We start from the raw sequence: 19,878 nt of genomic DNA, 5'->3' as shown, positions 1-19,878 counted from the left end.
CCCCCCCCCCTTTCCAACAATGACTTTCATACTTCAAGCATTGTCTGATTTTTTACTTTTAACTCCAGAAGTAGATGTTGCCTAAAGATTTATAGACAATATTGTTTGTGCACAACATTACACGCTTCGCGCTACATACACTTGAGCAGACAGTGCCAAAAAATGCACTTGATCAATCAAGTGGTGAAAGCTTCATATGCCTTTCATGCCAGTCCCTTCGCCACACAGGGGGACGAGTTCCCTTCTTTTAATTCCTCAACTGGAATTCGGAAAACTTATCTATTTGGCACTACTTCGATACCATTCTTTGCTTAAGCCAACAAATGATGTGGTTTCGTAATCGATGTCTCTGAAGGCAGGTCCTTGCTGCATCTCGCACAGTCGTAAGCCCTCTTTCTGTGAGCCCTTGCAAAAAGATGTCCATTTATCAGCAATTCCAACATGATTTCTAAGATAGCAGCTGTTTCCAAAATTCTTCTTGCTTCTATATCGTGCTGAAGCTCTGCCAAATAAATGGACAACCATTTCTATTATGGGCAGAGGTTATCAGTAACCCCACGATTTCACATTGAAATTCAGACATGGCAGAAGCATCATAAGATAACAGCAGCAGGCTTTCTTCAGAGCAACTTTTGTTCTAATAACTGCAAGAGACCGTGGTGAAATGTGAAGAAAGCTTTATCCCTGAATATGAGGCAGAAAGGCATTTTATTAAACTTTTCAATTTGTTTCATAGGATATCACAGCTTTCATGGCTGTAAATGAAAATATTTTGAACAGCTGGTAAAACCTCCTAAACACCCCCTATACTTTTTAATGCTCACAAAATAGTTACTTTTTCTTTTTCACTGAAATTCACAAATATGCAGCATTTCACAATGTTCAAGCCTTGACACTTGGCATGCAACACTACATGGCCTGACAGTGCAGTTCTGGCAGCACTGTCATGTCCCATAAATCTCTGTTGCTAACATCATACTTCTGTTAAGACTTCTGACCTGAAAGGTTGCCTCATCTTCAAATTCCAACAGCTCCTGAATACTAATCAGCTGCTGCAGCTTTTCTTCATCATCTGCAAGCTGCAATGAAACAAAGAATAAACAAAGTACAGAAAGTGTCAGTCACAAGGCCAATGACCCTTGTGCTTCCATAGCACATCATTCACACTGACCGTGTCTTGTTTCTTCTTGGCTATGGACTCCTGTACTCTCTTTACAATGTTGAAGCAGATGTCCATCTTTCCAACTCCAGAGCCAATAACACCACTGGAAGTCTGGAAAAGAGTTCACACAACGACACTTTTTCATTCACACAGGCAAGGTGCAGTCAAGAGCATACAGAGGATTGACCCAAGCTTCGCCTAAATACAAGAGAAGAAAAAGAGTTGCGGGAGGAATGTATGAGTAAGGGATGTGATTCTTTTAAATATATGTTGGTATGTGTGTTGTTTGTGTTTGCTGCTGTGGCAGTCGCTGGATGGCATTATGAAGCAGAAAGATTCATTGCCACTAGTCGTTGATAATTTCTTCAGTGAATGACTGTAGAGTGATTTAGAAGGGTGATGGTTTGGGCTAGTTGGTAGAGTGCGGGACGTTGAGAACAGTGTGCAAATGTAAACTTCTGTGCGAAGCTCGGCAAGACAGCCACACAATGTATGAGCTTCTCTGTGATACTTACGGCAAAGTGACATTATCATAGGAGCAAGTGTTCATGTGGCATAAGAGGTTCGTCATGGGTAAAATGATGGTGAAGGACAACAGAAGGCACGGGTACCCTTCAACCTCACCGAATAAACACAACGTGGCTCGTAACAGGGAAATCGTACAGCAAAATGCACTGTTACAGTGCACGTGCTATCAGGTGCTCCCAACCAGTCTAGTAAACATTACAGAAAAAAGTAGCTGATTACAATTACTTCTTTCAAAAATGTAACTGATTAGAGTTACTAAGAACTGCCCCATGAAGGTACCTGACCAACTACTATAAATTAATCGATTACTTAACATTACCTCTCTCCCTTCCATTAACATTGCACAAATACATTAAATGGAACGAGCTGGCCTGGCTCTTTCAATGCATCCTCTGTAGCCCTTCAAACATTGTTTATCTTCACTAAGAGCATGCTCTTCAAAATTTGCGCAAATTATGCGGGTAAATACGGTACGTCTGTTTGCTCTCTAATTCACACCACTGTCTTCCTGTCTCTTAACATTATGCCTAACATTTTTCTTTCTATCCTTGAAGAGTCCCTGAAACGATTTGGACAAATTTTGTGGACGCATAGGGTACAGCTACAATAAAACATAAGCACCACAATTTAAGTGGAGCATCTCATATTAAGAAAGCTACGGACGATTACAAGTTACCCTCCTCCCTAGCCATGCTTTTTCTCCTCAACTCATTCGCCAAGTGATCGGGGCTAAGCTCCTCCTTCACTGGCTCTGTGTCATGATATGACATCATGTCATCTACTACCGTTTGTCTTCGAGCCAGTGCCTGAAGCCTCTCCAACCTCTCTGCTAGCCATCTGTCCGTCGATTCCCCGCGAGAGCACCATATGTTGCAAGCGTTCTGTCGCAGCAATAACTGCAGGGAAGCTAGACATTTTTGACGGATGGGCGGAGGCGTAAAGTAAAGCCCTACCAGACTACCACCGCTGTGATAAGGAGTCTTTAGCATAAACGTGAGCAGCCTGCACAGTGCAGCCACCTGGTAGTGCAGAGCTTAACCATACAAACACAGAGCTACTATTGCTGTAAGCAAGTGTGAAACATTTTAAACATTTAAAAAGACGTGTTCATGATTAAGCCTCTGATGAAAATTTACACCAGCAGCAAACTAGAATACACTTGGTTATTGCTATACAGTAAAACCTCGGTAATTCGGATTTCATGGGACCGAAAATGTCCGAAATTAACCGAATGTCGAATTATCGAGGGTATCAAGAAAACAATAAGCAAATGCATTCTATGTCAACACGCTTTTATTTACTGAATTTCTCCGCAAAACCTGTTTCTATTTTGCACAAAAGCAGTGCGGAAGCTGCAATTCTCATCTTGTGACTGATTAGCGCTCGCAGCAGCGAAGGTTTCGCGACTTCCTTCACAGCGTGGCCACAGCGCGCATCTTCATCTGAGACACTCTGCACTACCGCGCGCACATCCAGATTATTTTTTCGCAGTGTCGCCAGGTCGCCGACCATCGCAATGTAGACGGTGCTCCTCATCGACACCTTTGCACTGAGTGAAAACAAAACTACCATTTGCCGCAACCACTGGACAATATCGGCGTGACCTAGGCGCCTTCAGAACCTTGCGGTTCTGAAGGCGCCTAGGTCACGCCGATTTCGCGACCCAGGCCAATCTAGACCAATCACATGACACAATCGAATGTCAGCTTTTGTACTAGGCCGTACCGATATCATGACCTAGGCCAATCTAGGCCAATCGCGTGAGGCAAAATCGAACATCAGCATTTCAAACGTGTGAAAGATAGTGGCCCTGGGTAGCCATTCAGATAGATCACCTAACTGACATCAATTGGGCTAAGCAAGTCAATTGGGAGGGAGCGGCTGAAAACTTGGGGGAGCAGTGCCGCTGCGATCGGCAGCGATGTACGTTTATAAAACCTTATAATAAATTACACGCTTTACACAGAGTGCTTAAATGCGTCACTTAATGATCAGAAGTACCTACCCTAACAACTCAGTATGTTCGTACAAAATCATCAAAAATCATTTCAGGGTCCCTTTAACTTCTTTTTAAGCTTAAGTTTCTGCATCATATGTAAGTACCAGTATAATGCAATGGTTTTAGACTTTTCGTTTTCAGGATGACTCGGTAATGCCTGCTGTACGTGGCTCCAACCCATTTTTATCCTTCTGCAAATTTATGACCATTCATGATGGACATAAATAGGATGATGAAGAGCTAAATGCGAGTAATAATATAGAAACCAACTGCTGTGAGACACATTTCCACCCCCTCCAGTTAAGAAGGAAGTGTCACTCCCCCTTTCACACATCTATGAGCATCAGTACTCTTTCAAACGCAAACAATTCCAACATTTTTTTAATAAAAGAAACTACAGAAAGTAGATATAAACAAATATTCTCACCATGTTGTATGGAAGCTGAACTTGTCGACAGTGCTGATCAAAATAGTCAATGTCTGCCCACTTTTCCAGTTCATCAATGTAATTCTCTGCGACGTAACAGTGCTGATGAACCAGATGCTGCAAGTAACATTTTTTTTCTTTTTCCAGCAACCGTCAAGGAATTATTTGTAGTTTTACAAGCAATAACAGTTACAAGATGAAAAAGAAAAAGTCCCAGTATGGCCCAGTATGCTCGTGATTGTGGCACTGGCTTACACTGCTTATCAGGTGTTCTCATGCACAATGCGCAAAATCGTCCACTGTGTGAAACGAGACAAACACAACAGCCTGCGTGCGAGACTGCCATCGGAAGTGCGCCACTCAGCAAAAATGCAAGAGAGAGAGAAAAAAAGAAGGCGAGGCATGTGACATATTCATCAAGCAATCCCCTGGTTCCGGTGTGGGAGAAGACTGGGAATGGAATGGAAAACTTTATTGACTCTTTTAAGGTTTTAGCGGGTCGAGGCCGAAGTCTTTATTCTTGAAGCTTGGGTCCTCTTCAGCCATGGATGGGCCCCTAGTCCAGGGCTCCACTGAGCCGGGCCGCCTCGCACGCGTGCGCTATTGGAGCTCTTTGAGCCTCTAGCTCACGGCTGGTGAGCCAGCTCTCCCATTGCTCCGCACTTGGTGTTTTGTGTTTGTGGAATGCCTGGTTTCTTGTACACTCCCATGTAATGTGGTATAATGTTGGTTTAGCTCCACACCACGGACAGGTTGCGCTATACTGCGTGGGGAACATCCTACTTAGTATGTGTAAGTTTGGGAAGGAGCCCGTTTGCAGTCTCCGCCATCCTGCGGCCTCCTCCTTTGTTAATGCTTTATGTGGTGGGGGATATTGATATCTTAGCCCCTTATAGAGGTTTAATAGCTCTGAATAGCTGTTCCTGCAGTTGATCTGTGGCCCCTCTGGGGCGGTTGATGTTCCTGCTCGGCTGGTCATCCCTCGAGCTAGGCTGTCTGCCCCTTCGTTGCCCCTGATCCCTGCGTGGCTTGGTATCCAGATAATGTTATGTGTGGGTTGTCCCTCAGCGATTGGAACTCTGCTGAGGATCGTGAGCGCCGTGTTACTAATTCTGCCTCTTATATAGCTCCGGCACACCTCTTGTGAATCTGTTAGAATATTGGGGGATATTCCTGTTCTATAACCTTCTTCCGCTGCCAGTGCGACAGCAATTTCCTCTGCCTCGGTTATGTCAGCCGCCTCGGCCGTGAGTCCTGTGATTATTTCTCCTTGATTATTTACTACTACCGCTGCCGCGTTGTTTTTGTGTGCTTGTGAGTATAGGGACGCATCGGTATAGACTGTATTGTCCCGATGTCCCATCGTCTTTTCGTAAAACTCTGCCCTAGCCTGTCTCCTACTCGCATGGAGGTTTGGGTCCATGTTGCGAGGGATAGGTTGTGTGCGTAGTTTCTTTCTTAGTGGGTCTGGTATTGGTGGCCCTGCTACTTTGTGGTTTTTCTACTTCCCGACCTAGCTTTGTCAGGAGCGCCCTTCCTGTTGTTGTATTGCTGAGTCTTCGTACTTGTGCCTTGAGCTGGCATTCCCTTAGTTCTTCAAAAGTGTTGCTGATTCCAAGTTGCATGTGTTTGTCGTTGGATGTGTTCCTTGGGAGGTGGAGAGCTGTTTTATACGCTTTCCGGAGGATGGTCTCCACTTGCTCTTTTTTGGTTTTGGTGATTGCATGGTACGGCAGTGAGTATGTGACCCGGCTGACTATCAGGCTGTTGACCAACCCGAGTGTGTCCTCCTCTTTCATGCCATATCTCTTGTGTGCCACTCTGCTAATCATTCGGCCCACTTGTCCTGCTGCTTTGTTTAGCAGGCAGATTGTGTGGCTGCATTTCCGGCTTCCTTGCAGCCACATGCCGAGGGTTCTAATCATCTTTTGTTCCGGAATGTTCTGTCCTTCTAGCCTTACTTCGAGGGGGGCATCAGTGGGGTGTCTGCCCACCCTGAGGAGTTCAGATTTCTCCGTGGAGCATCTGAGGCCTCTTTGCTTTGTGTATTCGATGCAGGCGGCAGTTTCTTGTAGTGCCTCTTGTTTATCCCCTAGTGAGCCTTGAGTAGTCCAGATCGTTATGTCGTCCGCGTACATTGCGTGACTGATTCCTTGGATCTTGCTAAGTTTCTTGGTAAGGTTGAACATTGCTATGTTGAAGAGTACTGGCGAGATTACTGAGCCCTGCGGAGTGCCCTTGCATGGCGTTTGAAAGGCGTCACTCCGTAGGTCTCCCAGGCCTACTGTCGCTGTTCTGTCGGTTAGGAAGCTTCTGATATAGTCATGGACTTTCTTCCCGCAATTAGTGGTGTTAATCCCCTCCATAATGGCGGCGTGGGACACGTTGTCAAAGGCTCCCTTGATGTCGATGGCCATGACCACGTTTTCCCCGTTTTTCGGCATTGTCTCGAGTACCTCTTCCTTTAGCTGTAGCAAGATAAATTTCGCTTGCGGAGGCTAGAAGAGGCAAGTGGAGAGAGTGTCTATGTTGGCGGTGATGCACACCTCCTGAAATCATGGGTTCCTGGCACTTCAAATATTTCTATCTCTGCTATTATTGAACTAATTTGAAAAAATATTTTGGTAGAACACTCATTAGACAGCACATAACTTCCAGCATGTAACCAACATTTGCTATGTGGCCTGGTGAGGGGCCCTTTAAGTGTTTTATTACTTTGACCAAAAGTGACTATTTTTATTTTTATGGCTTATTTTCAAACTTCACTATATCGAAAACCTTTCTAAAGCTTTTTCAACCGATTTGGTTCATGTTTTACGAGTGAAAATGCTGCACCGCTACCGGGCCAAGTCAATGTCGTCTTCACTTTCCGAATGATTACCTTCGGTAAGAATACTATTATCATTCTCTTCACACGAATAACAAAACTCAAGTGCATTGTTTTCACTCTCACTTTCACTGTCAGAGTCAAGCAGCACTTTTCTTTTGCACACACAACTCACATGCGAACTGTCAACGGCAGATGCCACTGTTACAAATCTGCCAAAGGGCACAAAACGTGCATGATTCCAAAAACATGGTCTTTAAGCGCTGACAAAGTGCTGCCATCTATGTTGTACCACACAAGGACTGAATCAATGTGGTCTTCAAGGCACTGAAGAAGTGCTGACATCTATGTAGTAAAACAAAAAACAGCAAGATAACCATGGATTTCAAATGCTGGCACTGCAGCTGTCTATGTAGTAGACGAAAATTAAGCGGGCATAATGGGTTCGTCTAAATCACTTTGAAAATGGGATAATTGCTGTTGAGGAGCTGAGCTCGTCCAAAGCGAAATTTGTCAACCAGCATCATGTTGACGAACTTAGCTCGTCCAGAACTCTCGAGGGGTTAAAGTGGTAGCTACATAAAATTTTTACCTTTTGCCTTTACCATTTGAAATGACAGAAATCGCATGCAAAATCTACACTTCCTGAACATGTACCTGCCCCCACCCTTTTATTTTTTTGGTTAGTTTCATGCTTTTTCTAAATGAGTAGTTCTATTTTTTCAGGCATCAACAATTAATTTCATTTCTGGTGTTGTATGTGCAAAACCACAATATGATTATGAGACGCGCCACAGTAGGAGACTCTGGATTAATTAATTTTGACCACCTGGGGTTTTTTAAAGTGCACCTAAATCTAAGTACTTGAGCGTTTTTGCATTTGCCCCCCATCAAAACGTGGCCACTGTGGCCAGGATCAGACTCTCAACCTTTAGCTCAGTAGTGCAATGCCATAGCTGCTAAGCTACCGCGGCAAGCATTTTTCCAACGTTCAGTGCCTAGAATTAGCACATTGTGACTAGTGGCAGCATGCCTGACATTCATGACATCAGCCCTTTTTTTTATTGTGCTCAGAAAACTTTGCCTGCAACTGAAATTTTAAGTGCATAAATAATAAACATAGATTGTTAGGAGGCTAATTTTAGAACGCTCACTGCGAGAATAATTGGTGTCAATGCAATCACTGACGTTTTCATGTGATAAAACCAAACTTCTGAAATTTCACAAGGATGTTGTACCATCTCACATTATTGTGAAATGCACGTTAGAAGACTGCGTCATAAATAAAACCTCATGGCAACCCATATACTACACGATTCAAGTGTGCACATACGTTAACCACAAATGAAAACATTCCTTGCGTGAAGAACTCGTCCTTGCAGCTCCTATGTATGTGATGCTATGTATGCTGCTGCATTGTTGTGCTTGTTTGCTGTCAGCTCTTCATTGATTCATGAATGCACCAGAAGATACTGCAAGCCTCTGATTTTATGCAACACTCGTTGCTGAACGCCAGCATGAAGAAATGTTTTTGTTGCTGTTGTTTAGAAGTGTCCCCTGTAGTGCTGTAGTGTCGTTACAGGCTCCTACAGTGGCAAGAATGAATCCGTGAGCTCAGTTGGTGGGGAGAAAACGGCTGGAAGCACATTCCTACTGTGCTCTAAACCAAAAAGTATTTTTGTGTCTCATATCATATGGCCACCTGTTTCTAAACTGGTTTCAGGACTTCACACTGCTAATCACATCATTTTTTTTTTATGGGGTTTTACGTGCCAAAACCACTTTCTGATTATGAGGCACGCCGTAGTGGAGGACTCCGGGAATTTTGACCACCTGGGGTTCTTTAACGTGCACCTAAATCTAAATACACGAGTGTTTTCGCTTTTCGCCCCCATTGAAATGCGGCAGTTGTGGCCGGGATTCGATCCCGCGACCTCGTGCTCAGCAGCCCAACACCATAGCCACTGAGCAACCACGGTGGGTGCTAATCACATCATAAGGCACCTGAGCCACACTAAAAAACCTTATTAAGGCAAAAGTCTCAGATGGCACATGGGAAGAAAATTTGGTCATCTGGAAAATTAAATGGCACAAAAATTGTGGATCGAACCCTCAACTTTTGCTGGGAGTCAAAGCCACAACCTTTGGTGTTAAGGCAAAGTTAATTCAGATGGAGTTAATTCAAGTAGTCGAATCCACAACATTTGGTCTTAATTAAGGTGAAGTTAATTATAGCACACTTAATTAACATATAGTTAATTAAGGCACTCAAACCCACAACCTTTGGTAAACAATGCATTCAAATGAGAATGTCAAGTAATTTAAAGTGACACTAAAGGCAAATATTAAGTCGAGCTAGATTAAAACATTATGCTTCTGTAATAGTGAATTCTTCATTCGTAATAAAAACAGAGCTTTTTGTAAGCGAGAAAATGATGAAAACAGAAAATCGGAGTGGTACCCTCTGTTGTCAACTATGGTACCCCTTTGTGTGGCATCACCGCCTCTGCTTCACAGAGAGCGGCCGCACACCGCCACTGCAAACGACATTGCTTTTTAGCAAGGTAAAGCAATTGACCACCCTGCCGGCTGCCACAGCGAAGGCTCACTGGTAACCTGAACCACAGAATGACTCACACAAGCTGAACACCTACACCCGCCAAGCAGTACACTTGGTATATAGACCTAAATAAAGAGTCTACCAAAGACAACAACGGCACAGAGGCCAGTCATGTGCAGATAACGCCAAGTCCTTCACTTTGGAGCGTGCGATTCAAATTGATAAAAGCAGCGGGACCTTCGACGGCAATATTTAGGAAAAAATTTTACACACTGGCATACACAAAACGATGGTAGACTTCTAGCCACATACTCCGTCTATCTAGCTCGACTTAATACTTTCCTTTAGTGTCCCTTCAATGAATGTCTCATGAGTGCACAGGCCTTTCACCTTGATCCTCTTTAGCATATGCTAGAGTGACTGACAACCTTTTAATTTATTGCAGTGCACTGACAGATTATATATGTAGTCGAGAGTATGACGGAAGCCCGTCTGGTTGGGATAATACATACTTAAAAGGAAGAGGTCTGGACACTGATCAAAATGGTTTAAAATATATATTTACATTTCGTCGGTGTTCAGACCTCTTCCTTTTAAGGTTATATATGTCATCAGTCGCAATGAGTAGTTACACAAGGTATTATAAAGAAGAAAATGAAATCACTGACAACAAATTTTGAAGTCCTGTAATTACAAGCAGCTGTTCCATAAAATTTATCAGTGGTGCAAAGGAAGCCACCTACCTCAGCTCTGCTCAATGTCACTGCAGCTGTCAGATGTGGGTGCTTCAATTGCAAGAGCCTCTGCAAGTATGCTGTTATGTTGTTTCCACCAAGACTTATTCTTTTGGAGTTCTCGATGTCAACTCGCCCATTCAGTACAGGGATGATGTGTGTTGTGTGATGTCCAAAAGACACGACCAATGCATTTTCTAAAAACAGAAGAAAAAGGATGGCCACTGTTGCATTAGCAAAATATAGTTAAATGAAAACAAACTAAACACTTCTTTAAAAGCTATGTGCAAGACTATTTGATTTCAGAATCAAAGTTCAGGTCACTACACATTTTGAGAGAAAGATGATAGAAGACTGAGACAGGTGAAAGACATAAGTCAGGCGAAAAATAATTCCCAGCAAGAAACTGTTTAGCTGTGCCTTAAGGACATGGTGAAAGGAGTCAATGGAGGTAAAATTATAGCTGCTTAAATGTACCAGCTGGGGAACATGTTACCAGCCCAATTGGATGCTTCATCTAATTGAGATGTCTGTTTCTAATAGTTTAATCATACCCAATTGCATTGGTAACATGTTTCATAATGGATGTAAAAGGCATGAGGTGAAGAAAACGAAACAGAAAAGAAAAAATGCACGGATCACTTTGCAAAATTCTACTTGGCTGTTTTATGACAACGGCAGACAAGTTGCTGTGCAGCTAGGAAGCAGTCTTTAGCAGACTTCTTTTTTTAACCCATAGAGTCATGCTTAAAGGTCTTTGAGTGTCTTCATCATCAATTATGATTTGTGTAAGAGCATATCTGAGAGCTCAGAAGCATTTCATATAGGAGAAAAATATTGCTGCAGAAACCATTTCACGATGACTGTCGACGGTAATGCATTAGGATTGAATGATATAGCCACACAACATGTTGCCGCCATCAAAACGAGTTATTAAAGCAAGCTATGTCTCACTGAATGTGAGCGCCAAAAAACCACTGCAGGAAAGCCAACTTGCACATCTGGGTAGAACACTACAGTTTACATTCACAGTACCGCGCAAGTGTCAATTGGCCGGCCGGTCAGCGCCTCATAACAGCACGAAGCGACGATTGGATTGGATTGGAGACAACTTTATTTATGCCTGCAGTTGGGCGCGCGCGCGCCCCGACGAGGGCCTACGTCATCCTCGAAGTCGCCGTTACTCGGCGCGGGTCTCCGCTCGCCGTTGCCGGCTCGCTGGGTCCGTGCCTTTCGAGCGCCTCGAGGACCTGCTGGACGGCCCATAGCTGATCGTCTCGGTCGTAGCTCTTCGCGGCTGCCTCAAGCCGCGGTGGGAGTGTTCTTGATTTTGAATCTCCTGGATATTTGACGCAGTCCCACGAGCTCAGCAAGAGTAGCGCATGGGCACGAAGTTCACTGGAAGTACAAGTTGCGTCTGCTGGGCATGACCCCACCCCTATCACGATTAACTGAGCTTCCCTGCTTATCGAAGACAGCAAGTGCACATGAACACGGGCTTGTCTTAGGATCTGGAAATAAACAATCAAAGCCCCTTTCTTAAAGAAAGATGCCTGAATGCCACGCTACCCAGACAAACTATATATCTGCATTGCATTAAGCGTGTCACATAACGCATTCCCGGCCGTCACCATGGGTAGGCCACGGGTGCAGCACATAGCAGCAGAAGAGGCTGCCATACCCGAATGTAAGCGCGATCGTGCCCGTAAGGCCGATCCCATGCATCGGCTACGGCATGTAGAAGCCACGAAGGAGACGCTTGTGCAGTCGAGATGCCTACAAGTCTTGTGATCATCAGCGTGTACATCAGACCGAACACGTCTCGTGACGCGGAAACATTCCTGGCAGGACCTGAACTCAAATAGAACCACAGAATGACTCACACAAGCTGAACACCTACACCCGCCAAGCAGTACACTTGGTATATAGACCTAAATAAAGAGTCTACCAAAGACAACAACGGCACAGAGGCCAGTCATGTGGAGATTACGCCAAGTCCTTCACTTTGGCACGTGCGATTCAAATTGAGAAAAGCAGCGGGACCTTCGACGGCAATTTTTAGGCAAAAAATTTAAACATTGGCATATACAAAACGATGATAGACTTCTAGCCATATACTCCATCTATCTAGCTCGACTTAATACTTTCCTTTAGTGTCCCTTCAATGAATGTCTCATGAGCGCACAGGCCTTTCACCTTGATCCTCTTTAGCATATGCTAGAGTGACTGACAACCTTTTAATTTATTGCAGTGCACTGACAGATTATATATGTAGTCGAGAGTATGACGGAATGATCATCAGCGTGCACATCAGACCGAACACGTCTTGTGATGCGGAAACAGTCCTGGCAGAAACGATGAAGACCTTAAAGCCATGTAGTACAGCGATACTCGTGTTCAGTGACTTTAACATTGATGTGGCGAAAGAGGACGGCAAATGGATCGAGAGTTTCTTGCTAAATGGCTACTCGTTGAGACTTTTTAAATTAAATTATGGGGTTTTACGTGCCAAAACCACTTTCTGATTATGAGGCACGCCGTAGTGGCGGACTCCGGAAATTTTGACCACCTGGGGTTCTTTAACGTGCACCTAAATCTAAGCACACGGGTGTTTTCGCATTTCGCCCCCATCGAAATGCGGCCGCCGTGGCCGGGATTCGATCCCGCGACCTTGTGCTCAGCAGCCCAACACCATAGCCACTGAGCAACCACGGCGGGTGATCGTTGAGACTGAAGACGCTACAGAGACCCATGACACAACACCATTCCTGCACTGATCTCACATTTGCAAGCAGGCTGTGTCACATTACGATGGCAGAGCCTCTGACTGTCTACCACGGCGATCGCGAGGCAATACTGTGGAAGTGTAGAGTCATCCGTGAAAGTCTGAGAGTGCGTGTAATCAACGGCTAGATGATCTAAAATAAAGGCTATGCAACTGCATGAAATGTGTCTTCATTCAACGTTCAAAAAATACAATCCTAAATAAGCAATCAAACCACATATGCATTTCTTGGGTTCGTTGCGTGGTCGTTGGCTTTGGACTTTGATTCAGTTTGCATTGGGGAAAAGCTTCACATTCAACCATCTTTGTTTAAGAAAGGGGGTTTGATTTTTTTTTACGAGGCATGTACTGCAGCAGGATTCCTCTTTTGTGCTTCACTAAGAACACTCGACGTCATCTAGAGCTGCTGCCGCGAAACCTGCGCATGACCTCCGAAATGCATAGTGCGCCGGTGTGAGCGAACGCAGACAAACGCATCACATGGCAACCGGACTCCTCTCTCGCACTTCTTTCTGGACATGCTGTGCCGTCTAGTAGTGCTGCTGAGAAGTCTGCGCGTGGCCTCCAAGATGAGAAGCATGGCACGGTGGTGCCTGCGAACACTGAGAATTGTTCCCTCACTTGGCGTCACACTTAGTTGCACATACCCAGTGCATTAATGGCACAGCTTGCTAAATCATTGGCATGAAAGCCATTCATTGAAGGGAGGCGCATACCCAGTGCATTTGTGCCGCACCCTGCTAATGTGTCTGGTTGCTGTCCTCGAGGAACTCTTGTGACGTGGGCTTATTTCCACTCGGCATCGGAGAAATTTAAGGGATACTTTTCATCATTGTAGAGCGGCACATACTTAGTTACCCAAGTTGGCACCAAAGACATTCATTGAAGAGCAGCACACACCTACTGGCATATACGCACCTACTGGCTCCAAGTCAGCGTCAAAGAATTTCTTCGAACAGCAGTTCCTACCCAGTCAGACGTATACAGTGCCCCGTATTGGGGTGAAAGAGGGTTGTTGAAGAGCAGCCCATATGTTCATATTTCCACATACTCGGTGACCCATGTTGGTCCCATGGTTGGTTTCGAACCCGGTTCCCTAAGCCAAGCAGCTCATGCGCTACACATTTGAGCACAGACTACCCAGTGACCCAGGTAGGCAGAAAAACAGTTAGATACAAACATACAGACACAAACAGATAGATATAGTGATAGCCCCCGAAAAGTGTCTGCTAACACATTGAAAAGTTGGAGTTATTCTCTATTTTATCAGCAGGACATTTGCTTCATATCACTGCACACTTTTACTTCCTCATACTTGCCTGTAAAATTGTCAGAAGTAGCATTTGCCAAAACATTGGTACACTAAGCAAGCTGCATATGTACCACATTTGATGAGCACTTCTGATACACCTCCCTGGGCTACCTCATTCACTGCATGCCACCACTTTTCCAAGCCCAGAAACCCACATTTAGCTGGCAACCTCCTGCCACAGTAGCTTAGTGGCCACAGCGTTGCACTGCCGAGCTCGAGATTGCGGGTTCAATCCTAGCCACAGTAGCGGCATTTTGATGGGGGCGAAATGCAAAAACCCTTGCGTACTTGGATTTAGGTGAACTGCACATTAAAGAGTCCCAGGTGGTCGAAATTAATCTGGAGTCCACCACTATAGTGCACCTCATAACCTGATCATGATTTTGTCATGTAAAACCTCAGAATTTATCTTTTCTTTGTTTGCCTGGCAACCACCACCACAAGCTACGTCATCAACCTGGGGCCACATTACGGTAGCATGAGACCAAATCACGGTAGGGCGCCCTGTCCTACCATTGGTTATATATATAACATAAATATAAACTTACCAGCTTTCTTGGAGCAGTTGTGGTGCAGGCTGAACAATGCATCAATGCCATAGAGTACTTGGGGAACATGGTAATGTTCAAAGAGCAGTTCTGACATATCTGCAAGGCAGTGATTATGCAAAAAGTAGAGAATAACTCTGTTCACCTTGCAATACCAACAGTACTCACTCTGGCGGTAGTAACTAGGGTTGCCAATAACCTCTGTGATCACAATGGGATGGTCCACCCTATTTTCTGTAGGGATACCAAGGTGGCTGAATATGTGGTCAAAGATATGTTCCTAAAAAAACGGGCGGTGAAGGAAAAATTTAAAAAAAAATTAATTACAGTGCGGCACTAGTATAGCAATAGGCCGAATTCACCTCAGGTTTAATTTATTCACTTTTAAGAAGGCTCCATGTAAATGCACCTGTATGTCAAAATGCGTCACGACGTTTCGGTCAAACTGGGTCTTCAGTAGCCACCGAACAGCCTCGATGTTTGCAATGTCATTTCCAACTTGTACGTCACTTTCCTGCAGGCGAGAAACGAGACAGAGAGGAGGGAGGGGATGAATGTGAAGACGTTGCGCCTTAGCCGTTGGAGGCTAAAACATGCTTACGTGCCTTCTTGCCTCTTTGTTTCGCTGTTATGTTTTTAAATATCATTCGTGGTGCTTCATCAGACGCCCAGCCAACTCTGCACTCATAAGAACCTGAGAGCAACGATTCAGCGATAGTTAACGAATGCATCAGTGTAAACTATGCTCGGAAGCGCTCATCATTTACGTTGATTCAGCGGAGTTAACGAATACATCAGTGCAATAAACCACAATCAGAAACGCTCACCATTATCAATGACAACGGGTGTCTTCCGCAACCGAACTCCATCGGTGTAAGTGAAGAAATTGTCCGGCTCTTTGTTCAAATTCGGAAAGGTGTAAACATTTTGTGATGTCATGGCAAACAGCTGCTTCAAAGACCACTAAATGTGGTTACGCGAGCTTCTCCAAACACCTGTTTTAAGTACAAGACACAAGAGATGAAACAACGCCGACATCACAAGCTGGCTACAACACAGTTAACTCCATCGGCGCCGCAGCCTTCAACCATTCGGCCGCACCGCGCACCTTCATTTCTCCATCGTGCTTACGTTCGCCATCAACCTAACATCCCTCCATACATTTCAAACGCTGATGTCGCTGTTCATCAAGACATCGTGCTTTGTGTATCTTGTGGTGCCATGCTTTGCGGTTGATTCAATGCTCATAATTTAAACCATAAAACTGTGAATATAAAACATATACACTAAATTTATTCTAATTACTTTAAAAACATTATTGTTTTCAAATGAACTGTAAGCTTCTTATTTTGCTATGCGACCCCAACAATAGGACGTCTTTACAGGCATCTGGCAACAGCAAATTTCGCTTCTTTCGTTTTTCTTCAGTCTATTGCTATTGGCGTTTAGCCATTCGCACCGCTTGAATGTATGCTTCGTTTTCTTTGACAGAGCTGCAAACCACCAGAGTTTGTTCTGCAGTTCTGACTTGCTCAAATAGCATATCGTGGAATATCTGAAATGACCACCTGCAGCATGGTGCCGCGACTACAAGCGCCACAAGCCGGTACGTCATCACGCGAAAACCTGCTGGGAGCGCGCGGCGGGTACTACAACAGCACAGAAAAATTGCGGCCCGGTTGTGGCTTTTTGGGCACAGGTTCCAAAGACATTGAAGAGAACAGGCACTCTGACTGGCAAGAATGGATCGCGAGTGTGCAGGTGCGGAATCGTACAGAAGCTTTCTACAGACCTCGTCTCCGGCGCTACGGAAATAATGAGAACTGGCACAGAACCGTGGCAGACGAAACTGATCATGGTCGGCCTTGCTTTCTGTGGAGAAAAAAAGTGTGCACTGGGTTGGTGTCCAAGTCTGTCGACGAGCTTTTCTACTACAAGAATATGCTCAAGATGTACTACGAATGCAGAATGGAACTGGACTTTGAAGAACCGAACGTCGACGACCACCGTCGCTTCGCCCCGCCTTCGAACGTGCGCACGCTCCAGCATTCGATCCAGAAGAAGATCCTTGGCTCGAGCTACGCTTACCAACTCTCAATGTCTGAAGTGTCGCGTCAGAGTGTGAGCTCGGTTGGATCGGCAGACTGGTACGCTGCCTTGAAACAACGTCTTCGCGTAGCCGAAAGGTTTTGCGTGCCAAAACAGCGACAGTTAGATCGGTCAAGCGTCGTTCGCGATGTCGAAGGAGTCGTGATGCCCAGCCTCACATCGGCTATGCAGCATGAGGTAGAGGAAGCTTTGGTGCCGACACCGGCCGACGAGGTGCTGGCATCGGCCTTCCGACTCAACATCAGCAGGGCCGACATGCACACGCTGTCCGACAGCCAGTGGTTGAACGACGAGGTGGTGAACTTCTACATGAATCTCCTGATGCTGCGCTCCGAGAAACAAGGCTCTCCCCGCGTGTATGCGTTCAACACGTTCTTCTTTCCCAAGCTGGCATCCAATGGCCACGCCGCTCTCAAACGGTGGACGCGCACCATCGACCTGTTTTCATATGATATCCTGCTGGTGCCCCTGCACTTCACCATGCACTGGTGCCTTGCCGTAGTGGACTTCCGCAAGCGCCACATCGCCTACTACGACAGCATCGGCTCGGCGTCCGAACAGCCAAGCTGCCTGGCCACGCTGCAGCGGTACCTGGAAGACGAGAGCCAGCACAAACGCAACCACGGTCTCGACTGGGACAGCTGGACTTTGAAAGTAATGGATGTGCCACGGCAGCAAAATGGCAGCGACTGCGGCATGTTCACTTGCCAGTACGCCGAGTGTATATCCCGGGACGCGCCCATCTCGTTTGGCCAGCAGCACATGCCGTACTTTAGGAAGCGCGTCGTCTATGAGATTCTGCACCAGACTATACTCTCAGTATGAGGCACGTGTGGAGCCACTTGTTCTCTTAGTTTCCATGGCTGGGACTTTGATCATTTGCGCAGCCATGCGTGCCTCACTTTCACAAATTCACTGTCTGCCATCTTCCACCAGATTTCTACCAAATTCCTAGTTTGGTGCAGATGTGGAGCCATCCTTTTTTTTTTCTTGTGAATCTAGTTTCAAAATACCAACTTTTCATGTGATTTACTTGCATGTTCCGAAGTGAAATAAACCATTTTTCATTGTGGATGTAGTTACTTCATTATAATCATAGCGACTGAGAGAACAGGGTGACCTGATTATGGTGGGCATGCGTGCTGTAGAGGTTTTTATATCCCCTGTACATCTAGTCTCTGTCAGGAAAGGTTCAACGAGGCAAAACCTCTGTTGCCGAGAGGAACATGACCATTTTCATTTGAACAAACTCTCTTAAAACCAAAGACAATAGATATGAAAACAGATTTGTGTAAAGGAACACTAAAAATTACACTAGCAAACTAAAGTATCATAGTTCTAGAGAGTTCACACACTGTGTTCGAGTGAAAGTTCAAGCAAGTGCTCGCCCTGTGGACGTCAATTAGAGGTGCGATTGGTGGCGAGTCAGTAGACACTTTGTGATGATGGCATAGACAGCAGCGTAGGCCAGGCACAGTCTGGCACCATCAAGCAGGTGCTGGGCTGCAGCTCGTGGCAGTGCAACTGTGGAAGACCATGCCTTGTAGATGAACAGGCAGGCAGGCGAAGTCGTGAGGCAACAGCTGGGCTTCGGGCCCGGAACCCGATGAGCTCAAGGCAACCTGGAATGGCTCACTTCTGCACTGTTGTTGTTGTTGTCCATTGGACATGTGGCTCGTAGCCACTATGGGCGATTGGCAAAGAACTGGGTAGTTCGAAATAAAAATCAGAAAATTTACAGTAGGTAGCTTAGAACCAAAAGTGATTGATTGCAGCTAATTCGTTTATGAAAATGAAGAAGTAAGTAAAAAAAATAAATTGAACTTAATTTTGTGGAGAGGCTTATAAATTCTGAATTCAGAGATGTAGGTGGCTCTGCATGGGATCCTCCCAACACTTGTTTTTATTTCTCCTTTGCGTGTCAGCATGCCATTGGTCCAAAGTGGTCTTTCTCTATTTCTGATATTTCTTCATCTTCTGTACGCCACCCGCCAGGAGAACTGTGTTTTCCCATCTTTGCTGATGCTGTCTCATTCATGTGCCACACTTTGTTCACAAACATCATGCATTGGTCCTCTGATTCCACTGGCATCAATAAACCACAGACATATCACAGGTGGATAACTAAAGTGAAGGCCCTCCCTTAATGAACAGCTGAACTCATAGCCCCTGTCCTCAACACCTTGAGGCCTAAACACTTCGAGCCCTGACACCATACATTTCAATGGAAATACTGGAGATACTTGTATAGATGATGTCACACTTGGAGCACACAGACCTTGTATTAACTTGGAACTTGAAGCAGTAATCGTTCAATAAAAGTGCACTTGCCTATGTATGAAATTGTCAGGTGCACTCTGATATTTTTTTCATAGATTATAAAAGTGCCCTGTGCAGCCTTGATGAAAATAAATAATGTCTTCATGATGGGCTGGCTGGTGTCTGTCATGCTGGCAATATGGAATGTTGACGGGTTTGTGTTTTTCCTCAATTTTACCAGTGTGAGCACTTGTTTTGTTGTTTATTCTCAAGGGATAACTTCATTCCTGGGGAAATTAATGACAGTTGTCTTCTAATATTTATGCTTTCAGTACCGTTTACACATACAATGTTTCTTTAAACACTGGCTAAAATTTTGCAGGACAGTGGAAGAAACTTTTTTTTTTCAGTCAGAATTTATTTCCAGTGTCAAAAGATATCAGGAATGGAATAGTGTGGTAATTGCTGACAAGGTCATCATTTATACTTGCCTGTAGTGCTGGAACTGTGCTAAGTCATAGGTGTACTTACGAGGGGGGGGGGGAGGGGCACTTCACTGTGCGAGGAGCCACTTGCAGGACGCACCTTGCAAATGGGCAGTCCAAAATAAGTTTAAACTACCATCACT

General features: G+C 45.0%; 2 protein-coding genes across 3 annotated transcripts in view; one reads left to right on the top strand and one right to left on the bottom strand.

Moving 5' to 3' along the window:
- Arp5 (Actin-related protein 5) overlaps positions 1-16,047 on the bottom strand; it is a 55,268-nt gene extending 39,221 nt beyond the window's left edge. The window contains exons 1-9 of one of the 2 annotated variants that reach the window (XM_055063008.2): positions 15,710-16,047; positions 15,488-15,576; positions 15,265-15,396; positions 15,051-15,162; positions 14,883-14,981; positions 10,247-10,434; positions 4,117-4,233; positions 1,172-1,273; positions 999-1,079 (exon numbers count right to left, since the gene is read on the bottom strand). In XM_055063008.2, the coding sequence (XP_054918983.2) occupies positions 999-1,079; positions 1,172-1,273; positions 4,117-4,233; positions 10,247-10,434; positions 14,883-14,981; positions 15,051-15,162; positions 15,265-15,396; positions 15,488-15,576; positions 15,710-15,821 (1,032 nt within the window). In that variant the 5' untranslated portion in view covers positions 15,822-16,047. The remainder of the gene's footprint in view (positions 1-998; positions 1,080-1,171; positions 1,274-4,116; positions 4,234-10,246; positions 10,435-14,882; positions 14,982-15,050; positions 15,163-15,264; positions 15,397-15,487; positions 15,577-15,709) is intronic. The other variant, XM_055063009.2, reaches the window with a different exon arrangement.
- Positions 16,048-16,295: 248 nt separating this feature from the next.
- On the top strand, positions 16,296-18,063 carry LOC126547433 (uncharacterized). The gene has a single exon (XM_050195436.3). It carries the CDS (start codon positions 16,443-16,445, stop codon positions 17,814-17,816), a length of 1,374 nt encoding a protein of 457 aa, XP_050051393.2. The 5' UTR covers positions 16,296-16,442; the 3' UTR covers positions 17,817-18,063.
- Positions 18,064-19,878: the final 1,815 nt, after the last annotated feature.

The sequence above is a fragment of the Dermacentor andersoni genome, chromosome 1 (assembly GCF_023375885.2).
Source record: "Dermacentor andersoni chromosome 1, qqDerAnde1_hic_scaffold, whole genome shotgun sequence".
Classification (NCBI taxonomy): domain Eukaryota; kingdom Metazoa; phylum Arthropoda; class Arachnida; order Ixodida; family Ixodidae; genus Dermacentor; species Dermacentor andersoni.
The sequence above is the reverse complement of the archived record's forward strand: the minus strand, read 5'-3'. Positions and strand labels throughout refer to the sequence as shown.

What these genes read in the sequence shown, in the direction of transcription:
- LOC126547433 (XM_050195436.3), top strand. Translation starts at nt 16,443, where the DNA reads ATGACCACCTGCAGCATGGTGCCGCGACTACAAGCGCCACAAGCCGGT.